This window comes from Aspergillus ruber (assembly GCF_000600275.1).
Source record: "Aspergillus ruber CBS 135680 unplaced genomic scaffold scaffold00001, whole genome shotgun sequence".
Taxonomy (NCBI): domain Eukaryota; kingdom Fungi; phylum Ascomycota; class Eurotiomycetes; order Eurotiales; family Aspergillaceae; genus Aspergillus; species Aspergillus ruber.
In genome coordinates this window covers 549,018-566,062 of record NW_024467297.1, presented here as the reverse complement: position 1 = coordinate 566,062, position 17,045 = coordinate 549,018, and the positions used below count along the sequence as shown (strand labels likewise).

General features: G+C 46.8%; 8 protein-coding genes across 8 annotated transcripts; 4 read left to right on the top strand and 4 right to left on the bottom strand.

Annotated features, from left to right (window-relative positions):
• Window positions 1-1,533: 1,533 nt before the first annotated feature.
• EURHEDRAFT_22412 (MYB DNA-binding domain protein) lies at window positions 1,534-2,846 on the top strand. The gene is made up of 2 exons (XM_040778020.1): window positions 1,534-2,158; window positions 2,236-2,846. Exons 1-2 carry the CDS (start codon window positions 1,683-1,685, stop codon window positions 2,639-2,641), a joined length of 882 nt encoding a protein of 293 aa, XP_040643251.1. The 5' UTR covers window positions 1,534-1,682; the 3' UTR covers window positions 2,642-2,846.
• A 204-nt stretch (window positions 2,847-3,050) lies between these two features.
• EURHEDRAFT_382633 (tRNA (carboxymethyluridine(34)-5-O)-methyltransferase) lies at window positions 3,051-4,103 on the bottom strand (the record flags this gene model as incomplete). Its single annotated transcript, XM_040779542.1, has 3 exons — window positions 3,923-4,103; window positions 3,737-3,861; window positions 3,051-3,534 (listed from the first exon to the last, which is right to left on the bottom strand). The coding sequence occupies exons 1-3, from the start codon at window positions 4,037-4,039 to the stop codon at window positions 3,051-3,053; spliced, it is 726 nt and encodes a 241-aa protein (XP_040643250.1). The 5' UTR covers window positions 4,040-4,103.
• Window positions 4,104-4,871: 768 nt separating this feature from the next.
• EURHEDRAFT_446034 (tubulin-folding cofactor B) lies at window positions 4,872-5,757 on the top strand (the record flags this gene model as incomplete). The annotated part of the gene is made up of 2 exons (XM_040783567.1): window positions 4,872-5,361; window positions 5,423-5,757. 2 exons carry the CDS (start codon window positions 4,872-4,874, stop codon window positions 5,755-5,757), a joined length of 825 nt encoding a protein of 274 aa, XP_040643249.1.
• Window positions 5,758-6,113: 356 nt separating this feature from the next.
• EURHEDRAFT_407542 (Cupin domain protein) lies at window positions 6,114-8,597 on the bottom strand. Its single transcript, XM_040780586.1, has 5 exons — window positions 8,263-8,597; window positions 8,020-8,180; window positions 6,755-7,963; window positions 6,454-6,702; window positions 6,114-6,388 (listed from the first exon to the last, which is right to left on the bottom strand). Exons 1-5 carry the CDS (start codon window positions 8,325-8,327, stop codon window positions 6,153-6,155), a joined length of 1,920 nt encoding a protein of 639 aa, XP_040643248.1. The 5' UTR covers window positions 8,328-8,597; the 3' UTR covers window positions 6,114-6,152.
• Window positions 8,598-8,713: 116 nt separating this feature from the next.
• Window positions 8,714-9,964, top strand: EURHEDRAFT_407541 (ribonuclease H2 catalytic subunit RNH201). Its single transcript, XM_040780585.1, has one exon. The coding sequence runs from the start codon at window positions 8,833-8,835 to the stop codon at window positions 9,889-9,891; it is 1,059 nt and encodes a 352-aa protein (XP_040643247.1). The 5' UTR covers window positions 8,714-8,832; the 3' UTR covers window positions 9,892-9,964.
• On the bottom strand, window positions 9,898-11,636 carry EURHEDRAFT_407539 (peroxisomal membrane protein PEX16). The gene is made up of 4 exons (XM_040780584.1): window positions 11,327-11,636; window positions 11,222-11,257; window positions 10,330-11,164; window positions 9,898-10,269 (listed from the first exon to the last, which is right to left on the bottom strand). Exons 1-4 carry the CDS (start codon window positions 11,505-11,507, stop codon window positions 10,146-10,148), a joined length of 1,176 nt encoding a protein of 391 aa, XP_040643246.1. The 5' UTR covers window positions 11,508-11,636; the 3' UTR covers window positions 9,898-10,145.
• A 148-nt stretch (window positions 11,637-11,784) lies between these two features.
• Window positions 11,785-14,268, bottom strand: EURHEDRAFT_407538 (SAE2 C-terminal domain-containing protein). The gene has a single exon (XM_040780583.1). It carries the CDS (start codon window positions 14,209-14,211, stop codon window positions 12,019-12,021), a length of 2,193 nt encoding a protein of 730 aa, XP_040643245.1. The 5' UTR covers window positions 14,212-14,268; the 3' UTR covers window positions 11,785-12,018.
• A 90-nt stretch (window positions 14,269-14,358) lies between these two features.
• Window positions 14,359-16,209, top strand: EURHEDRAFT_407537 (WD domain protein). Its single transcript, XM_040780582.1, has 2 exons — window positions 14,359-14,579; window positions 14,665-16,209. The coding sequence occupies exons 1-2, from the start codon at window positions 14,407-14,409 to the stop codon at window positions 16,160-16,162; spliced, it is 1,671 nt and encodes a 556-aa protein (XP_040643244.1). The 5' UTR covers window positions 14,359-14,406; the 3' UTR covers window positions 16,163-16,209.
• Window positions 16,210-17,045: the final 836 nt, after the last annotated feature.

Here is a 17,045-nt window from a genome sequence, read left to right as displayed (position 1 = left end):
TTTTTTTTTTTTTTTTTTTTTTTTTTAGTGACAGATCCATTGTGATGATCTAGTACCTACGCAGCGCGGTACAGAGTACCCTGGGTTCCGGTTGAAATAAGAAGTGGGAACCGGGGGGGGGGAGAGAAGAAGAAGGAAAAGCCGTTAAGACGGAGAATTCAATAACAGGGAAGGGGTCAAAGTCATAATAATCTAACGTCTTTCGGCCGGACATTTAGCGTGCTTTAGAGCTGCCCACCCGGCTTAGACTCTGACGCCGTGCGCCGGGATGCATCCTACCCGTTTGAACTATCGGCCGTTGTGTGGCGGGTTTGGTCCACCGGGAGGAACCATGTTCTTTTTTTCTTTTTTTCACAGTAATAAATCGAGAAGATGGAATAGGAAGGAGGCAGAAAAAATAAAATAAAGCAAAAGCCAATGATAATAATAAACATCTGCGAGCAAAGTCCGAGTATGCTAATTGCTACTTACTAACAAAGTACTCTGTACAGAAATGACCTTATCATACCAGTATTATTATGGAAATTCTTACAGCAACTGACCGCCAGTAACAGAGGCCATTTCATATAGTCCTCTAAAACTCACTATCGTTCTCGTCGTAGAGAGTCCCGACTCGGTCCAAGTCATAACACAATATTACACTACCATATACACAGTGGACTCTTAAGGATGAACAAATAAACACAGGATATTCAAGTCAGTAGATCCTCATCATCATCGTCTCTAATTATTCATGTCTGTTATTCTACCCGTAAAACCCGGTTTCTTATTTGCTGAATGGATCAGCTGTCAAGCCGATGATCTCTTTTCCATCCGATGCATCTCAGGTTGTTTCATCTCTCTCCTCTTTTCTTTCATTTCGTTTCTTCATTACCTCCTATTCATCTCTATTTTCCGATTCGTACATCTATTAGCCGGTTGTCTTTTTCTTTTCTTTTCTTTTTTATTTTCCTAAACTTCCACTTCCGGTCTTACTGGCAATCATTTTCTCTATTATTTTCTCTTCTTGTCTGACTCAAATTGACCTGTTCGTTTCTTTACTTTTTTTGCCCTCCCTAGTCCATTTTGTTCCCCCTCTTGCTTTCTCCAACCCTGCAAGACCGTGGGTCTTTTTTGTTCTATATTTCATCTTCCCTGTCATCTGATTGTTTGGTCTCGATCCATCCAAACTACATATCTTCTTTGTTATTTTTTAGTGTCTACCACCTATCATTTTCTCATATTACTTACGATCCTCGATGTTTCTTTTCCTTGGATTTTTCCTAGCTCTTCCCACGTTGCCGGATTACTCGCCGGATCCTTCCGCGCTGGGCTATTATCAAACCGTTGGGCTTTGAGGCAAAGAACCAAACAGGGGCCCCTACCGGATTGTTTCACTCTCATTGATCCTTGTTCGTCCTTTGCTCGTTCGAGACTTTCCTCCGGCCTGTGGGCGATTCACTTGGCTATCACCAACGCCGTCACCCGTCATCACCAGAGAAAGCCCACTACGACGCTCGAAGCTCTCTCATTTTGTTCTGTCTTTATTCTGATTCCTCTTCTCTTTCTATTTCCTGTCCTTTCGTGTGCTTGCTTCACCGTGCTACCTGCCTCTTTCTCTTGTTTGCTTGTCCATTGTTGGATGCTATTATCTTCTACTATCTACTATTCTTTCAAACTGCACGTCTTTGCGAGTCGCGCATATGATTGCCCTACAAAACCCAGCTTTGCTGCCTCCCGCCAAAGTGGATATCTCACTGCTTCTAAAACCTCAAGATGAGGAGGAAAGAAGCCCCCCGGGAACCAGTACGACCGCATTTCCATCGAGAGTAGTGCCTTCAGGCCCGGTACTTCCTCCCATGTCGATTGCATCATCTCCAGTGTCTGGTCAATCAGTGCCTCCTCCATCCATCACCAAAATACCCGCCTCCATCCCGGCCAAACGTCTACAGCCTGCCCATACGGCCGAATCGCCTGCTAAGAAGCAATCAAAATGGTCTCCCGAAGAAGATGCATTGATCATCGAGCTGCGTGGAAGTGGGATGAAGTGGGAGGATATCAGCAGGCGGCTTCCCGGCCGGAGCGCCATTAGTTGCCGTCTACACTACCAGAACTATCTTGAACGCCGAAGCGAGTGGGATGAGGATAAGAAGAATAAGCTCGCTAGATTATACGAAAGGTACGTGTTGCAATGTGGGAAGGAAACCAGGGATCCTTGTCCAATACAGACCCGATATACTAACGTTTGTCTAATAGATTCAAGGCCGAAATGTGGTCCAAGGTGGCAGAAGAGATGGCAATTCCATGGCGGGCCGCAGAAGCGATGCACTGGCAATTAGGGGAGCAAGAGATGGCCCGTCGAGCGGGCGTGGTTCCTTTCTCCCTTTCCAGCACAGCCATCGATCCGCCCTCGACTAGATCACGCCGAACCAGTGGTGCTTCCCTGTCTAGACCGCGAAAGGGGTCAATGACACGCCCAGCCCCACCACCGCAGCTCCCTTCGGTTGAAGAGCTTACAGCCGGTGTTCCAGCCTATGCACCGGCTCCACCATTCCCCCCTACGAGGGAACTAAGTTATCGAATGGGTCCAATGGATATGGGTGGCAGTCACGGTGGCCATTTAGGGCACAGCATCGGCTTTCCACCTCGAACCATCCCATAGGGTCAAAGAAAGAAACAAAAAAGAAAAAATCGAGAAAAGAAAACAAACGAACGACGTCTGTACGCCCTGGGAGATCTTTCCCCCCACTTTACGAATTGCATAGCGTTGTTTTGAAGAGATACCTTTATTTGTGTGGATATTGTCTGTCTTTGCCTGTTTGTTTGTCTTTAGATGATTCTCCTATGACTTCCGTCTGTTTCCCTTTTGTGTCGTGTCTCTATTTTCGTTTCTTTTCTTTCTTTCTTTTTTGGTGTAAAGGTGATGAACATAAATTGATGGCCAGTTTGCTTTCGTTTCATTTCATTGTTAGGTCACAGGTTGAAAGGAGAAAAAGAAAAACAAAATATTTGACTCCGAGGCTGGATCCTCGGAGCAAAAAACAATGCCTCCCGACCCGACCTGATGTTTTCTACTCCTTTGATGGCGCCGCGATTGCCCACCAGTTATCTTTTTCATACCCTGACTTCAGGACTCGCCCTCCTGCCTGTCTAATGTCCCGCTCAAGCTCGGATTCCTCATAGAGGTGATAATATCGATGGAAAGTTTTGGGCGCATCGCTGGAACCGCCCTTGGATGAGCCGCTTTTCATGATCCAGGGAACCATTACATCCTGATTGTCCCCTTTATCCCAGCCCCTCCGGCTGTTTTTCTGTTCAAGCGCCCAGACATATATCAGGGCTTTTCCACCCGGATGGTTTTCGAAACCAGGTTTAAGTGTGCGCAGGATTTCCATAATTGCCTGAATCCGTCGCTCCGGTGATGATAAATGGTGGATCACAGCAATCGATATGGCAAAGTCAAAGAAAGCATCAGGATGTGGTAGATGGAGGATATCAGCTACTATGGGGGAATGTGGCTGATGGTTTACAGCAATACGGACAAGATTTTCAGATCTGTTGGGATATCGGGTCAATCCGAGCACTAGCAAGATCTGGGAGAAAGAATAGAATGAGTGAAGGAATGGGCGGTTGGGCATTGTTATTGGAGGCACTTTATTTTCGTTGTTTCCGTGCATTCCCACATTTAACCAGTCATGTATGTAAAGAGAAATGATTTGGTCCGCGAATTAAACATAGAGACATGAAAGAAACTTACCGATCTGAAGCAATTATAAAGATGTCCTTATTGACCGCCAGGTACTTGCCATTGCCGCATCCCACATCGAGCCCGATGGAACCGGGCGATAATTCTCGGAGGAAACGTTCCACAATGGGCCACGGCTGATATACGAGTGAGACTAGTCCTTTTATAGATAGACATAGAGGATAAGATAGAACAGACCTTGTACCTGGTAGACGAGAAATGCTCTGCTATTTGCTGATACACCTCATGGACATTCTGTTCCTCATAGACTTCCGAGGCTCTTTCATCGGTGGGGGTTGCATCGTTGTCAGTCATTTTGTTCTTTCCAGCCTGTTTCCCTTCAATGCTTCTTTATAGGGTAATTCTTTGTAGACACAGAATTTTGGATTGGCGATTTTAATCCCACAAAAAAAAAAAAAAAAAAAAAAAAAAAAAAAAAAATATTACCACCCGTTACAAGTGTAAATTACACTCGCAATAAGGTTCGGTGATGCCCTTGTTCTGAAGGATTGAATCACGTGGCTCGGAGATTTCCTCAGTCAGCAGTACTTTTCGCTGACTTCTTCTGCAGTACTTCTGCTCTCTCCTGTAGAGGAATGATTCAGAAGGGAAATTAATCTAGTGTCTTTTCGGTAAGCTCCTACAGGGGTACTTTATCGGTGCTGGTTTTTTGATATGGATTTTACGTTTAACTAGTTATGCTGTACATTGGCTGACTAAACATCGCCGGTTGTTCTTGGGGCCAACAGTCCACTCCAGAACATCCATCACTTGTATGATGATGATGATGATGATGATGAGAATTGGACATTGCAGTTAAAGGTGAGTGAGTGCTTTTGGTCAGTCATAAAATACTCGTCCTTGTGAATTGTTGGAAAGGAATCCAGATGTGTTTTTCTAATCCCCCCCGAGTGTCTGGTTCTTCCCAACAATCAATTAATCGTTTTTCCATGGAATGATTGTTCAACCTAATTTACCCTATTACTTGACTAGATCTCACTTTATTTAGCCTTTTTTGTGTTGTTTTCTTATCATCCCCGTCACTCACCCCCTCTCCTTTTCAATAATCTTCCCCAACTTTTAAAAATGCGTTCTAACTATCAATAAGTTTTCGTACCTGGACTACCATTGCAACAAAGAACAAGTGATGGCATTCCAACCAACCCCGACGGATGTTTCCGTCATCATCACTTCTGCCGGCAACAGCAACCCCAATGAACCAGGCTTCCTCACAGAACGCCGCATCACCCCAACGTGGACCGTCAGCCAGCTAAAAGCCAAGCTGGAGACCATGACCGGTGTGCCCCCAGGTAGTCAGCAACTGCAACTCAAGTCACCGGGCCGCCCAAATCAATGGGTTGACGGCGATGACACGATTATTGGGAACTGGGGATTGATGAAGGGGAGTGAGATTGAGGTCCATGATACGCGACCTGCGGCTGCGCGGCCGAACTTTACTGATCTCTCGGCTGTAGACAAGTATGTGCTGCCGGAGTCGACATATGAGACGCTTCCGAACTCGGTATTGGCGTGGAAGAAGAATCAGAAGCTGGGGCGGTTTGATCCTACTGCCGTTCCGCCGGAGGAGGCGATGCAGAAACAGGCTAATCGAGACAGGATAGATGTCCAAAAAAGAGGTGAGATGAGAAACCCTATTTGTTACTACTGTCAAGGGGATGAATTTTAACACGAATACAGACATTGCCGTTTCGAGGCGGGCTATCTTACTCCCCTCATCCCCGCCGCATATTCGGCGCGGGATTGTCCGTTTCATTGGGCCAGTGTCAACGATTCCCTTCCCGGGTGTGAATACAGAAGATGGCGGAGTGGATCGGGATTCCCTGCCGATCTGGGTTGGCATCGAACTTGATGAGCCGATGGGGAAGAACGACGGCAGCGTCGGTGGTAAGCGCTACTTTGAGTGCCCCAACAAAACGGGTGTTTTTGTCAAGCCGGAGAAGGTTGAAGTGGGCGATTTCCCTCCTCTAGGATTAGATGACGACCATGAAAACGAATTGATGGAGGAAATATGATTTAATTGATACGGAAAATCGACATTTCTGATGACAGAATAACCGAGCATAGTATAGTGTAATCTGTATAAATTAATATCATTCAAAATGTTCGAGATAAACCCATTCACTCCGGGGTTTCGCTTTCAAAATTTGCCCGCATGAAAAAGGAAATATAAATGCACATGGCCGTCCCACTAACCATACAAATTGAATCGCTAATTCGAACACAAATGACCCTCACGGGATTCAAAAACAATGTCAAAGGACAAATGCTAGACAAAGACGACAAAGACGAGGTTGCTAGTAATCACAGCAGCCTTGGTATCAAAAAAAAAAAAAAAAAAAAAAAAAAAAAAAAAAAAAAAAAAAAAAGAGACGGAAAAGGTGAAAACGGGTAATTGGTGTTTTGATGACTAGGATGCTTTTGATCCACCCTTTTGCTTAGCGCCCTTAGAGCCCTTGGGGCCGCTTTTGCTACCTTTAGGCCTGCCTTTTGTAGGACGGCCAGCGTCTGTAGAGTCGCCTTCCATAGCGGTTGGCTTCGAAGCTGACTCGGAGACCAGGCTTTCATTCTCTGCTGGAACGCATCCCTGCGTGAAAAACAACCGGGCATCAAATTCATAAATGTTGGCAAAGCTGTAATAGTTGCCTATATAATTCGAAGTTAGGATGAGTTGCAAAAACAGAAAGGAATGGGGTAAGCGGAGAACAAACCTCTGGGAACCTGGAATACACTACCCTTTCCAACGCTGAATTGTACCCCAGAGATATCGACCTGAACCCGACCATGACAGACATAAAAGACCATATGCATCTTCTTTGAATTCTTGGGCTTTTTGACGCCTCCGGGCGGTAACTCGACTATCCCGGATCCCAAAAATGGAGAACTGAGAAGCTTTGCAAACCGGAATGTTGCATCCTTGACGTCCCTTGTCTCGATCCCAGAAGGTGCATATGCGATGTCTACAGCCCATCGGTCAACACGTGTGTTAAATAAAAAGAAGAGAAAACCTACCTAGAACCTCCTCCTCATCGATACCTGCCTGAGCTTCGGAGTCCCATTTTCTGATGTACCCGTGAAGAACGCCGTTGTCTTTTTCCCATCGATCAGCATGATCTTCATTCTCCTCGTCCGATTCAATATCCTTGTTTTTCGATTTCTTCGAACGCCGTTTGCTTGATTTTGTTTTCTTATACTCGGGTTCAATTTCTTCTGTACGGATAACTTCTTTTACTGTCGCGTGAGGAAATCGACCGCCCTCAGCAATCTCTCCGTCTCCAAATACACATTTTTCGTTTTTCCAGAAAGCAAGAGGTTTGATTGAAACTCGTCCTGATCGTGTGCGGGCCGCGGTGTCCTCTGCGGGTGCTTCGTGCTTGAGGATGTACAGGCTTCGTCCCTTGGTGGGCCCTGCCTGTCGCTTTGCGTATGTATCCGTTATATGATCGATTTGAGGATTCCCCGTTATCTTCACGCCCCCTGTCGTCCGATCTGCTGAAGTTCTCGCTTTTTTTGATGGTCTGTGATCCTCAGCTTCCTCGTTAACCTTGCGCTGTGTCTTTGGAGGTCGACCGGGTCGCTTTGGTCTCGATGCGAGTTCCCTCTCGTGGGTTCCGTTCTGTCGTGCGGTGGTTTGAACTCGGTTATTGTCGCCCGAAGCCGTTCTCTTGGTTTTCGTTGCAGTACTCCTAGGTTGTTCTGTCCTGCGCGGCTCGAAAGGCATGTCCGGACTATCCGGATCCGTGACCTCTTGACCCGGCCCTTCTACGGCTTGCGAAGCTTCGTTTTCCAGTAGGGCATCGTCACCAGCAGCGAAACTATCAGCGAAATCGTCCCGGGTCTGCTCAAATGAATCTCCATTCTCATCGCCGATAAACTGGCTGTTTGCGTCACTGTCCGAAAAATCATCTGTCGTCGTTGGTTCTGATGGTTTGATGTTGGTCTTGTTTTTAATCCGCAGACCATTCGCATGGTTTGAAGGTGGCGCATTGATGGACCGGTGTGAAAGCGGGGAGACGTCACGTTGTTTCGCGTTAAGCAGTGATTTACCATCGGACGGACTAGATGAAGGATGGTCACGTTGCGGACTGGCAGACGATCGCAGTCCTGGAGTCCTCCGCGGTGACCCTGTAAGGCCAGTCTTCATAGGTGATCGTGCAACGGGGGGCGGAAAGTATGATGCGCGTCTGCCATTTAGAAAATCTGCGGGGTCGGGTGCATTCCCTACCAAATGATATCAGCCTGAAAAGATTGGATTGAGAGAGAGAATAAAGCCATACCCTCGTCCATTGACATGCCATCAGAACCAATAATTGTCTCGTTGCCGTAATTGAACCCATTTTCATTGGCAGGAGACTTCTCAGGGGATGAGAACATTCCATCAATCTCTTCCATGCCATGCTCATCGCGTTTACCTTCTTTCAGCGTAATACCTGTGCGCCTATATCCGCGCATCGCTTATATTAGTTTCCCCGCTGCCTATACTGAACAACCCCCCTCCCAATTCGGGTAAGCTTGCTTACCTCCCAGCCTTTCCTACGTTTGAATAATCATATTCGCGGGTTTTCGCTGCTCCTCGAGGAGCCATTGTCACGGTGAGATTTACGCGTAGGTGTGATCAATATTAATTCGCGGAGGAAAGAGAGCGAAAGAGAAAAGAAAAAAAAAAAAAGTCCCTCAAGAGTGCGTGCGGACAAACGCAAACGCGCGCTGTTCTAGCTCTTGAACGCAGAGGAATACCACCTAGTTGCTGAAGATGGCGGAAACCACGTAGATGGTGGGGTTCACAGCCTGCTAATATTACAGAGACATGAAGCAAAAAATGGAGGACGTGTACAGGAGTGATGCTGGTAGTTAGTTGACCGCTGCGGAGGGTACTTGGAGAAGACTGAATTCCGGACAAGGCGGCAAAAAGACGCGCGCCGCTAACCCGGAGCGGTCGACGCGTCTGCGTTATGTACTACTCTCCGACAACGAGGAAGCAGTTTTCCTCCAGTTCTTTTTACCCGTTTTCTTAAATCTCTCCGCTACGTTAAAATTCTGGACTAACGTTACTGGTCCTTTTTCTGAAAACCACCAAACTGGGTGCGATCATGGTGGATTACATAGAAAATCCTGTTGATGCCGTCCACGGCGAGACTTCGACCACGACGAACGATAACAATGATTCTAATGTCTCTTTCCTTCCTCCCAGTATAGACCGCAGCCTCCTGATTTCTGGGGAGTCTTTTTCGCACTACTCGCCGTGTCCCACAGCGATTGCGACTCAAAATTCAACTCAAAGCCCTAATATCACTCCATATGTTCTGGGTGTCGACGAAGCCGGCCGTGGTCCAGTGCTAGGACCGATGGTCTACAGTGCTTTTTATTTGCCTGCAGAACTCCATCATTCCCTCCTGGCCCGAGAATATAGCTTCGATGACAGCAAAGTTCTGACACCTGCGGTACGAGCCAATTTGATGCGATTGATTTGCACAGAGGGAAACCCACTCTTCGAGTCTTGTGGATGGGCAACCAAACTTCTTTCTGCGCGCGATATATCTTCGGGGATGATGCGGTCTGGGACTGGGATCTATAATCTCAATGCGCAGGCCATGGACGCCACAATCGAGATTATCCGAGGAATTGTGGAGGAGAGGAAGGTAGACGTCAAAGAAGTGTACATTGATACTATCGGGAACCCGGCAACGTACCAACAGAAGTTGGAGCGGATATTTCCATCTCTCAAAATTACGGTAGCAAAAAAGGCCGATTCCCTATATCCTTGCGTTAGCGCTGCCAGTGTTGTTGCGAAGGTGACCAGAGATATTGCGTTAGACACATGTTACGAAACGTTACTCGCGGCTCAGCAGAAGTCAGAAAGGATTGTCACTGCAGACAATTGGGGTAGCGGCTATCCATCAGATTCTAAATGTGCCGGTTGGCTCCGGCGAAACATGAATCCTATCTTTGGGTGGGGCAATGAATGCCGATTCAGTTGGGGCACTGCAAAAGAGATGTTGGAGCTAAAAGGAGGAGTCAAGGTCGACTGGCTCGTGGAAGAGGATGAGGGTATGCGACTTAGCGAGTTTCTTTCCACCGGAACAGTCAAGGGTACAGACCGAGGAGAGTTGCGGGATTGGTATGGTCACAAAATGGCAGAAGTTTTGTGAAAACAAGAACACATGGATGTATTTATTACTATATATAAAATTAGGTACTGGATAATTTTAATGATACCCCGTTTGATGTGACTTTCGCAGCAAAAACAAGATTAGTCGCTAAATATCCCAAATCCGCCTGGGTATCTCCAAACAAACTCCCTAGTTGTACAGACAAGAAACATAGAAAGCGTCCGTGGTATGCGATAGGCTGCACTAGCAGAATCCTTCAGGGCTGATGATGACCAGTGATTGTTAAAACAGAATTACAGAGTCGCTGTTGGGAAATAGTAATTATCCCAGAGGTATTCGTAGTCCTCGATAATACTGCCGACCAAGTCAAGTAGCGGTTTCCCCTTCATCTTATCAGTCAATGATTTTAGCCAAGACCTGGTTGTTGTCAGTTTCACTTTTCCTTTGTCTAATATTAACCGGTAAAGGAACACATACTTGGTAATGCTCTCATAAAATGCGCCTCGCATAATCCACCAGCCCATTGCCCATCCTCTCTTTCTCAATTCCTCGCGTTCTAGACCCGTAAGCCCACGAAGGCCACCAGCAACCCGTTCTCTAAAATCTGTCTTGGCCAGCTGCCGGCACCCGTACTCCATTCCGAATCCAATTAGCCAGGGTCTCCAGCTTCGCTTGTCTCCGCTCCATTTCTGCATCGCCAGCGCGTATATCACTGGTCGAAGGATATATAAAGCTTCAGCTAGCTGGCCCTGTCCGGTAACTCTGTGTAAAAGTGCCTTCGGGGGTTTGATATCGTCGGCCGTAAGTACTTTCGAAATAAGATAGTTTGATACATCGTTCACATTTGGAAGAGATGGCAACGACATCCCCGTGCGGGGCATGGTCCAGCTCAGATCGGAAGATTTCTCATTCACTGGCGTTTGCATTCCGTTCCAATCACCCTCCTCATCACTCGCAGACCTGGGATCCACCTCACGCTCAGGCAAAGGGGGGCTTACTAGCGGCCGAGAGTTCGTTAGACGAAGTAAAAGCAGGCGACAGATCGCTTTTGCAATTTCAATCAGAACCACCACACGCCAACGGGCCTTTTGGCCTCGGCGTCGCGCAACCATTTCCCACAATAACTCTGTGTATTGGATCATCTGCAGAGAAAGGGCCACTCGGTGATATAACGAAGAATGAGATGTCCAATATTTAGTGTAGCGAGAATGCGGTGTCGGTGCTGGTCGAGGAATCGTGGACGGGAGTCTCGAGATAACTCGTGAGACAAGAGAGTCATGGTACAGCGACAAAAGTTGCACTCCAGAATGGACTGCCCAAAGCATTAGATGGATGGCAATTATAGTTTCAGACTAGATTTCTCACATACCACACTCTGATGATATTTCTGAGTCTCTGTATCGTCCTGCGTAATGAAAAGAATCACCGTTACTTGTTGTTGCTTGCACCGTCAGGTCTTGAGGTTTGGACTAACCTGGGATGATGTATGTCAAAGATCGCAACGCAGATTCCACCTGCCCCACGGAGCTGGCATTTTTCGTTACAAATTCTTCGTAAAGTGGGAGCCATTTCGATGGCTGCAATAGCACTGCAGCCACAGAATTGTACGATTTCGATGTTGACTTCATCTCTGCGGCAGGACGCGCCGGGAGCATCAAGTCCCGAAGAAGTCTCTATTTGTACCACCAAAATCTGAGACCTCTAAGACCATCAAAGAATATCTGGATGACGGTGAGAATAAATAAGAAAGAAGAAGTAAACGAGTCGGGTTGGAAGAGATTGATTTGATGATGACAGGGATGCAATTCGGACTCAAGCGGGAGATAAGGAAGGCACGTGCTCCGCATCTGCCAAGAATGTTTAGACCGAGGTAAAAATGCGGATAGTACTAGTACTACTACTATGTACAGGGTACTCTGTACTGCATTCTAGTGTTATTCTATCTGAGAATATTATTGCGTTTGTTCTGGAGGGTTTGCTGATTACATAGAATACGGGCTTGATGTAGGTCTTTCAATAGGTTATTTGACATGGCAGGGTAAGACTGGGCCATGCATGAACGGTCATGTGAATAGACAACCCTCAATGGGGAAGGCTCATGGTCTAGATATGAACAGCATAAATTGGGATATATATCGTTAAATGCAAGCCGCTGAGAAGACAAGCCTATTCGTCCGCAAATTTCCACAACCCACCCGGCCGCATGGCCTCTCTATACCGTTCATAGACCTTCTCTCTTTCCACTTTTTCTGCTTCTTCGCGGTCATGCTCTAACTCTTGAGTATCTGGCATATCTGTACGCCAGAAACCCGGAGGTGTGCGAGGACGTTGGTGAACGTGTTTATGTTTTCCAAAGATATCGGAGATATGTTTTGCTCGCGCTTCATGAAGAAGCTCTTGGCGATCTTGGGGGTCCATCGAGTGAATCAGATCTTTTTCATCGCCTAGGTATTCTTCTATAATTTTTTCTTCGTCTGCTTCTTTCGAAATTACTCCACCAAGGTTCGTTTGGAGACCACCAGCTCGAGCAATAGCGAGAAATTTATCGCCGCAGCAGCCGGTATGTGTACAACCACTCAAGCCCTTGCGTTCGTCTCCCTTACGAACAATATCGCCGAAAGCGTAGTCAGCGCCATGGTTATAATCGGAATTTATTTTGAAATGATTAAGTTCAAGCCGGTGAAGCGGTAAGGTTCGATAAGATTCATCTCCATGGTGCGCATCTGACGGCTTCTCATGAGCATTGACTGAACGAGAGTCTCTACCATGTACCATACCGGTTCGCATACTGCCTTCGGCCTTTGCCTCCGAGGGCCGTGGGCCTTCTGCAGAAGCATGCTGTATATTGCTTCCTAAATTTTTGTTCACAGGTCGCCTACTATCAGCAGGGCATACGTGACTCCACGGAACATTCAAAGGTGACCTAGACGGCGCTGGCCCTTCCAGAAAACTCTGGAGTCGTTGCTGAGCAGGCATAATTCCAGTATTTAAGTACTGATCTGTCTCAATTGAGGATGTGTGCTTTCCAGTTCGTTTCGCATTCACGTAGCTTTCTCCGTCTTCTGTTAACGAAGGAATGCCATTTCTGATTGCTTTTTCCGTGTTTCCTTTTAGTTTTGTGGTACTTGATTGCTGCTCGGAAGAGCCGGTAGCCCGTGAGTTACCATCAACGGGCTGAAGGACTCCGCGATTCAACCTCCTCCGCTCAGATCCTGGTTGATGAGAGTTCTCGTGATCCTGTCCAAGTTCCCTAGTTGTCTTAAGAACATCAGTAGCCAAAGACTCCCTTTTACTTGAACTGCAATTGCGACGCTTCTTTTTCGTCGGGGTCTCGACACTACTGCCAACTTCATCCAGATCCTGGGTACCCGCAGGTGCGCGGTATTCTGAAAAGTTTCGAGAGGGGCTAGAGGACATGCTTTCGCTCTTGATGATAATAGCTTGCTGCGATCTGACCGTGATGCCGTTTTGGATGGATGTGTTTTGATGAGCAGTTCCCGGCAATGGCACTCGCTTCCGTTTGAGCTCTCGCGTCACTGTTCCAGTGGACTCATCGGAAGAGAGGTCATTTGACACAGTTTCCTGGCTCGCCGACGAAAGGTCGGGCCTTAGTGAAGCTGAGCATGGTAGTTCGAAGGTAAACGACGGATTCAGGGCACCTCTTGTCCCATTTCTGGTTTGAGCGCTTTGCTCAGGATGATTTTCAATCGATTGTTGGTTCAAAGTTGGAGTCGAAGTCCCAGTTTTGTCCTTATGAGAAACCGGCCCCAATGGTTCTAATGCAGATTGTCGTGACCTCGATGGCTCAAAGTGCAATATGTTCTCAATGGCTGCATTGCCATACATACGCCGAAATTTGACCGGGACCCCTGATAGTTCAATCGTAAACTCCTCTCGAGTGACGCGGTCTTGCCATTGCACCAATTTTCGCTTATGACTATCGACCTTCGCCCTGAGTGTCCCACAAACACATACAAGCTCTTGGAAATTCTCATACAAAGAACGATATTTAGTGCTAATATTTGCGATCCGTTCTTTCATATCGGGATGAAGATCCATCAAAGCAGAATGCTCGAGAACACGCTCAGGTCCATATGCCTCCTGCATGGAGGCAGAGAATCTCTTGGATTTCGCGTCAACTTCACATGGATGTATTTCTTTTTTCAGATTCGCAACCTCGCGTTCTAGCTCCTGGATTCTGGTGGTAGCATTTCCGTGGGCTCCTTTAGCGGCTTTGGCTGCCTCATCGGCCTGCGCATCTCGACGAGCGAGCTCGGCATTCAAGTTTTTGTAGGCATGGTCGAAGGAGTCTTCGAACAATTGAGCGACGGAAGTATGAAGCTGCTTGAGGGTGTCCATTAATAGGGCTGTACACGGCACAGTACTGGATGTAGCATAGTGGACATTGTAATGATCCTTGCGACGCGTCTCCAGATCGCGTAATCCCGCGGGCCTTATCAAGCCTTTAGATAAGCCGCTCATTGACGTACCCGAACCACCGGTACATAATGCTCAATATCAAGAGTCGTCTCAATATATAAAGCGACTTGCAACATGTCGAAACGATATATCCACGACGATGAGAAGAGCAGCAGCAGCAGCATTGTCTCCTACTCACATCCGTCAAAGCGCGCCCGCAGAGTCGACCGCCTTTCGTCTTTGAGCGACGAGCTCTTACTCCATATTCTATCTTGTCTTCCGATACCTTCATTGATCGTTTGTCAGAGGTACATCTATAGAACAGGATAAAATTGGAGAGGGTTGATATAGGAATTGAGCGAACTGACAGCTAACTTTCCCTCGCTGTATCAGATTATCGCGCCGATTTCATGCGCTGGCCGGAGATTCAGAGCTTTGGAAGAGACTATATTATTCACAATGGGTTCGCCCCCGTGCACGTCGATTAGCAAACAAAAAACGGGCCTCTATGCTACCAGCAAAAGCCGAATATTCTCCCAAGGTATCAACATGGTTAGATCAGAGTCATCTAGCAAAGGAGGGAAGGCCTACAAACTGGAAACGACAGTATCACCTTAAGCATAACTGGTCCAAGGGGATTTGTCGCTTAACTGAAATTGAATTCGCTCAACAGCCACGGCCTCCATTGCTCGTTGAATTCTGTGCCGATTTTATTTTCACGGCAGATTCCGGCCATGGGCTTCGAGCTTGGATTGCTGGTAACCCACGATTTTGCGTCGCACACATACCATCAGAATGTTCTTCTGATGTCCCGACAGCTCTGTCAGCAACCCGCAGCCTTGATGAGAAAAATATCGAAATTGCGGTAGGCTTTCAAGACAAGGGCTTCAGTGTGTATGACTTGGATATCAAGGCATCGAAACTAAGCTTACATTTCAACCACACTGGATCTACCTCAAAAACAATCACAGCAATGGCATTATCAGCTCCATATCTGCTAACCGTCTCAAAGTATAAGGCGCTCTCCCTATATAAGATACTCTCAGGACCCAAGGGTCGCAACAGATCAGGTGGTTCAGACGGAGCCCGTCTGCTTGCGTCTCTACAGGCAGATAACATTGCGGCACCAATGTCACTCTCCATCCGGGCCGCGCAATCTGAAATCATTGCATCAATTGTTTATAGCTTTTACCACATCGGCTGTGGCTGGTCACTAGGGATCCAAGAACTTCGTCTGAATAGCAATGGCCAGCAAATAGGTTCGCGGCTTGCTACAACAGTGGATTCGCAATACGGCATACGGCCTCTCACTCACTCGGAGAGAATATTTCACTCCACATGGGACTACCAGGCCGAAGGTGTCAGGCGGTTCACGATGCCAAGTGAGCCCTTTATACTACATCAAGAGCCCCCAACCTCTCTTTCTTATCGACATCCTTTTCTCCTGGCATCTCATCCGGACAACACCCTCACTGTGTACCTCGTCGTATCTACTTCTAATAGCTTGTTCGTCAAAAGTGGCCAAAGGCTCTGGGGCCATACATCGTCCGTGGGAACTGTGCAGGTTAACGATCGTGGCAAGGCAATTTCTGTTAGTTCACGTGGAGATGAAATACGGGTATGGGAACTCGAATCAGTTGTTTCATCCCCTGTAGCTCGACGGAAAGCGAAGGAAGCCAGCAGCACTCGACTCAGTCCCGAGAATGCACGGACTGATTTGCATGGAAATCGTGACCGACCAGCACCGAATGTAGCTGAGAGAGCTTCTAGTGATGTCTCTCGAGAAATGGCACGGATACAAAGCTGTATAGGATTTGATGAAGAACGCGTGTTTTTGCTTCGAGAACAGGAAATGGGGGAAGCATTACTTGAATGTTATATTTTTATATGAACCAGGTTGGGTCTCGGGTCGGTATTGCAAGCTTTTTTTTTTTTTTTTGCGGCAGCACAAGATAGACAGTGATGAGGACCTTCTCGGTCAACGCCTTCTCAGAAGTTAAAAGGTGATAATCCGCGAACCAACAGAATTTACGAATAAATGAGGACCTTGGACGCAGCCTTTATATGTCCTTCTACTTACTGCTTCAACTTTTTTTTCTTTCACTAAACCTTCGATGACACTGCTGGTTTCCTCTTGCTTTTTTTTTGCTCCCGAACTTCAAGCACTCCCTGGCAGAAGGAAAAGCATCATAAACACAGTATCGAATGAATTTCATAAAGACGCTATACAATGTCGACCAGTCCATTCTCTGTCACTCATTTATTTGTTTATTTTATTTGTCACTTGGTGTTTACACATTCATGGATTGGGCATGATCAACATAAGTTGTGTGTGATGTTGCAATACCCAAATAATGATATATATGCTTCAGCAATGAACCCTAAATAAGGGATGGTGACAAGAATGATTGAGGATCATTCAATTCATTGCTCACTTCCCCCCTGCGGCCTCAATTCATTGAAAGAATTATTGAGCCTAAGGCATGAAACAGCAGCGGATTCACCACCATCCTCAATGAACAGATGGTACATAAGGAAACAGAAGAGGCCATATTCCATATTCACTATTTCTGTGGCAATGGTTTCCTTTTCTTCCGGTCTCGCTTGTTTATCGTCTCGTTTGTCGAGGCGCTCTCTTAATAGTTGACCTGCTGCCAGGCACCGCGGGAAGGAAGACTTTTTTTCTCCCCGCACTAACCGTTGTTAGCATATCTCACTTTTTTTTTTTTTTTTTTTGTCTCTCTCACTTCCATCCACCACTACGATTTTAATTT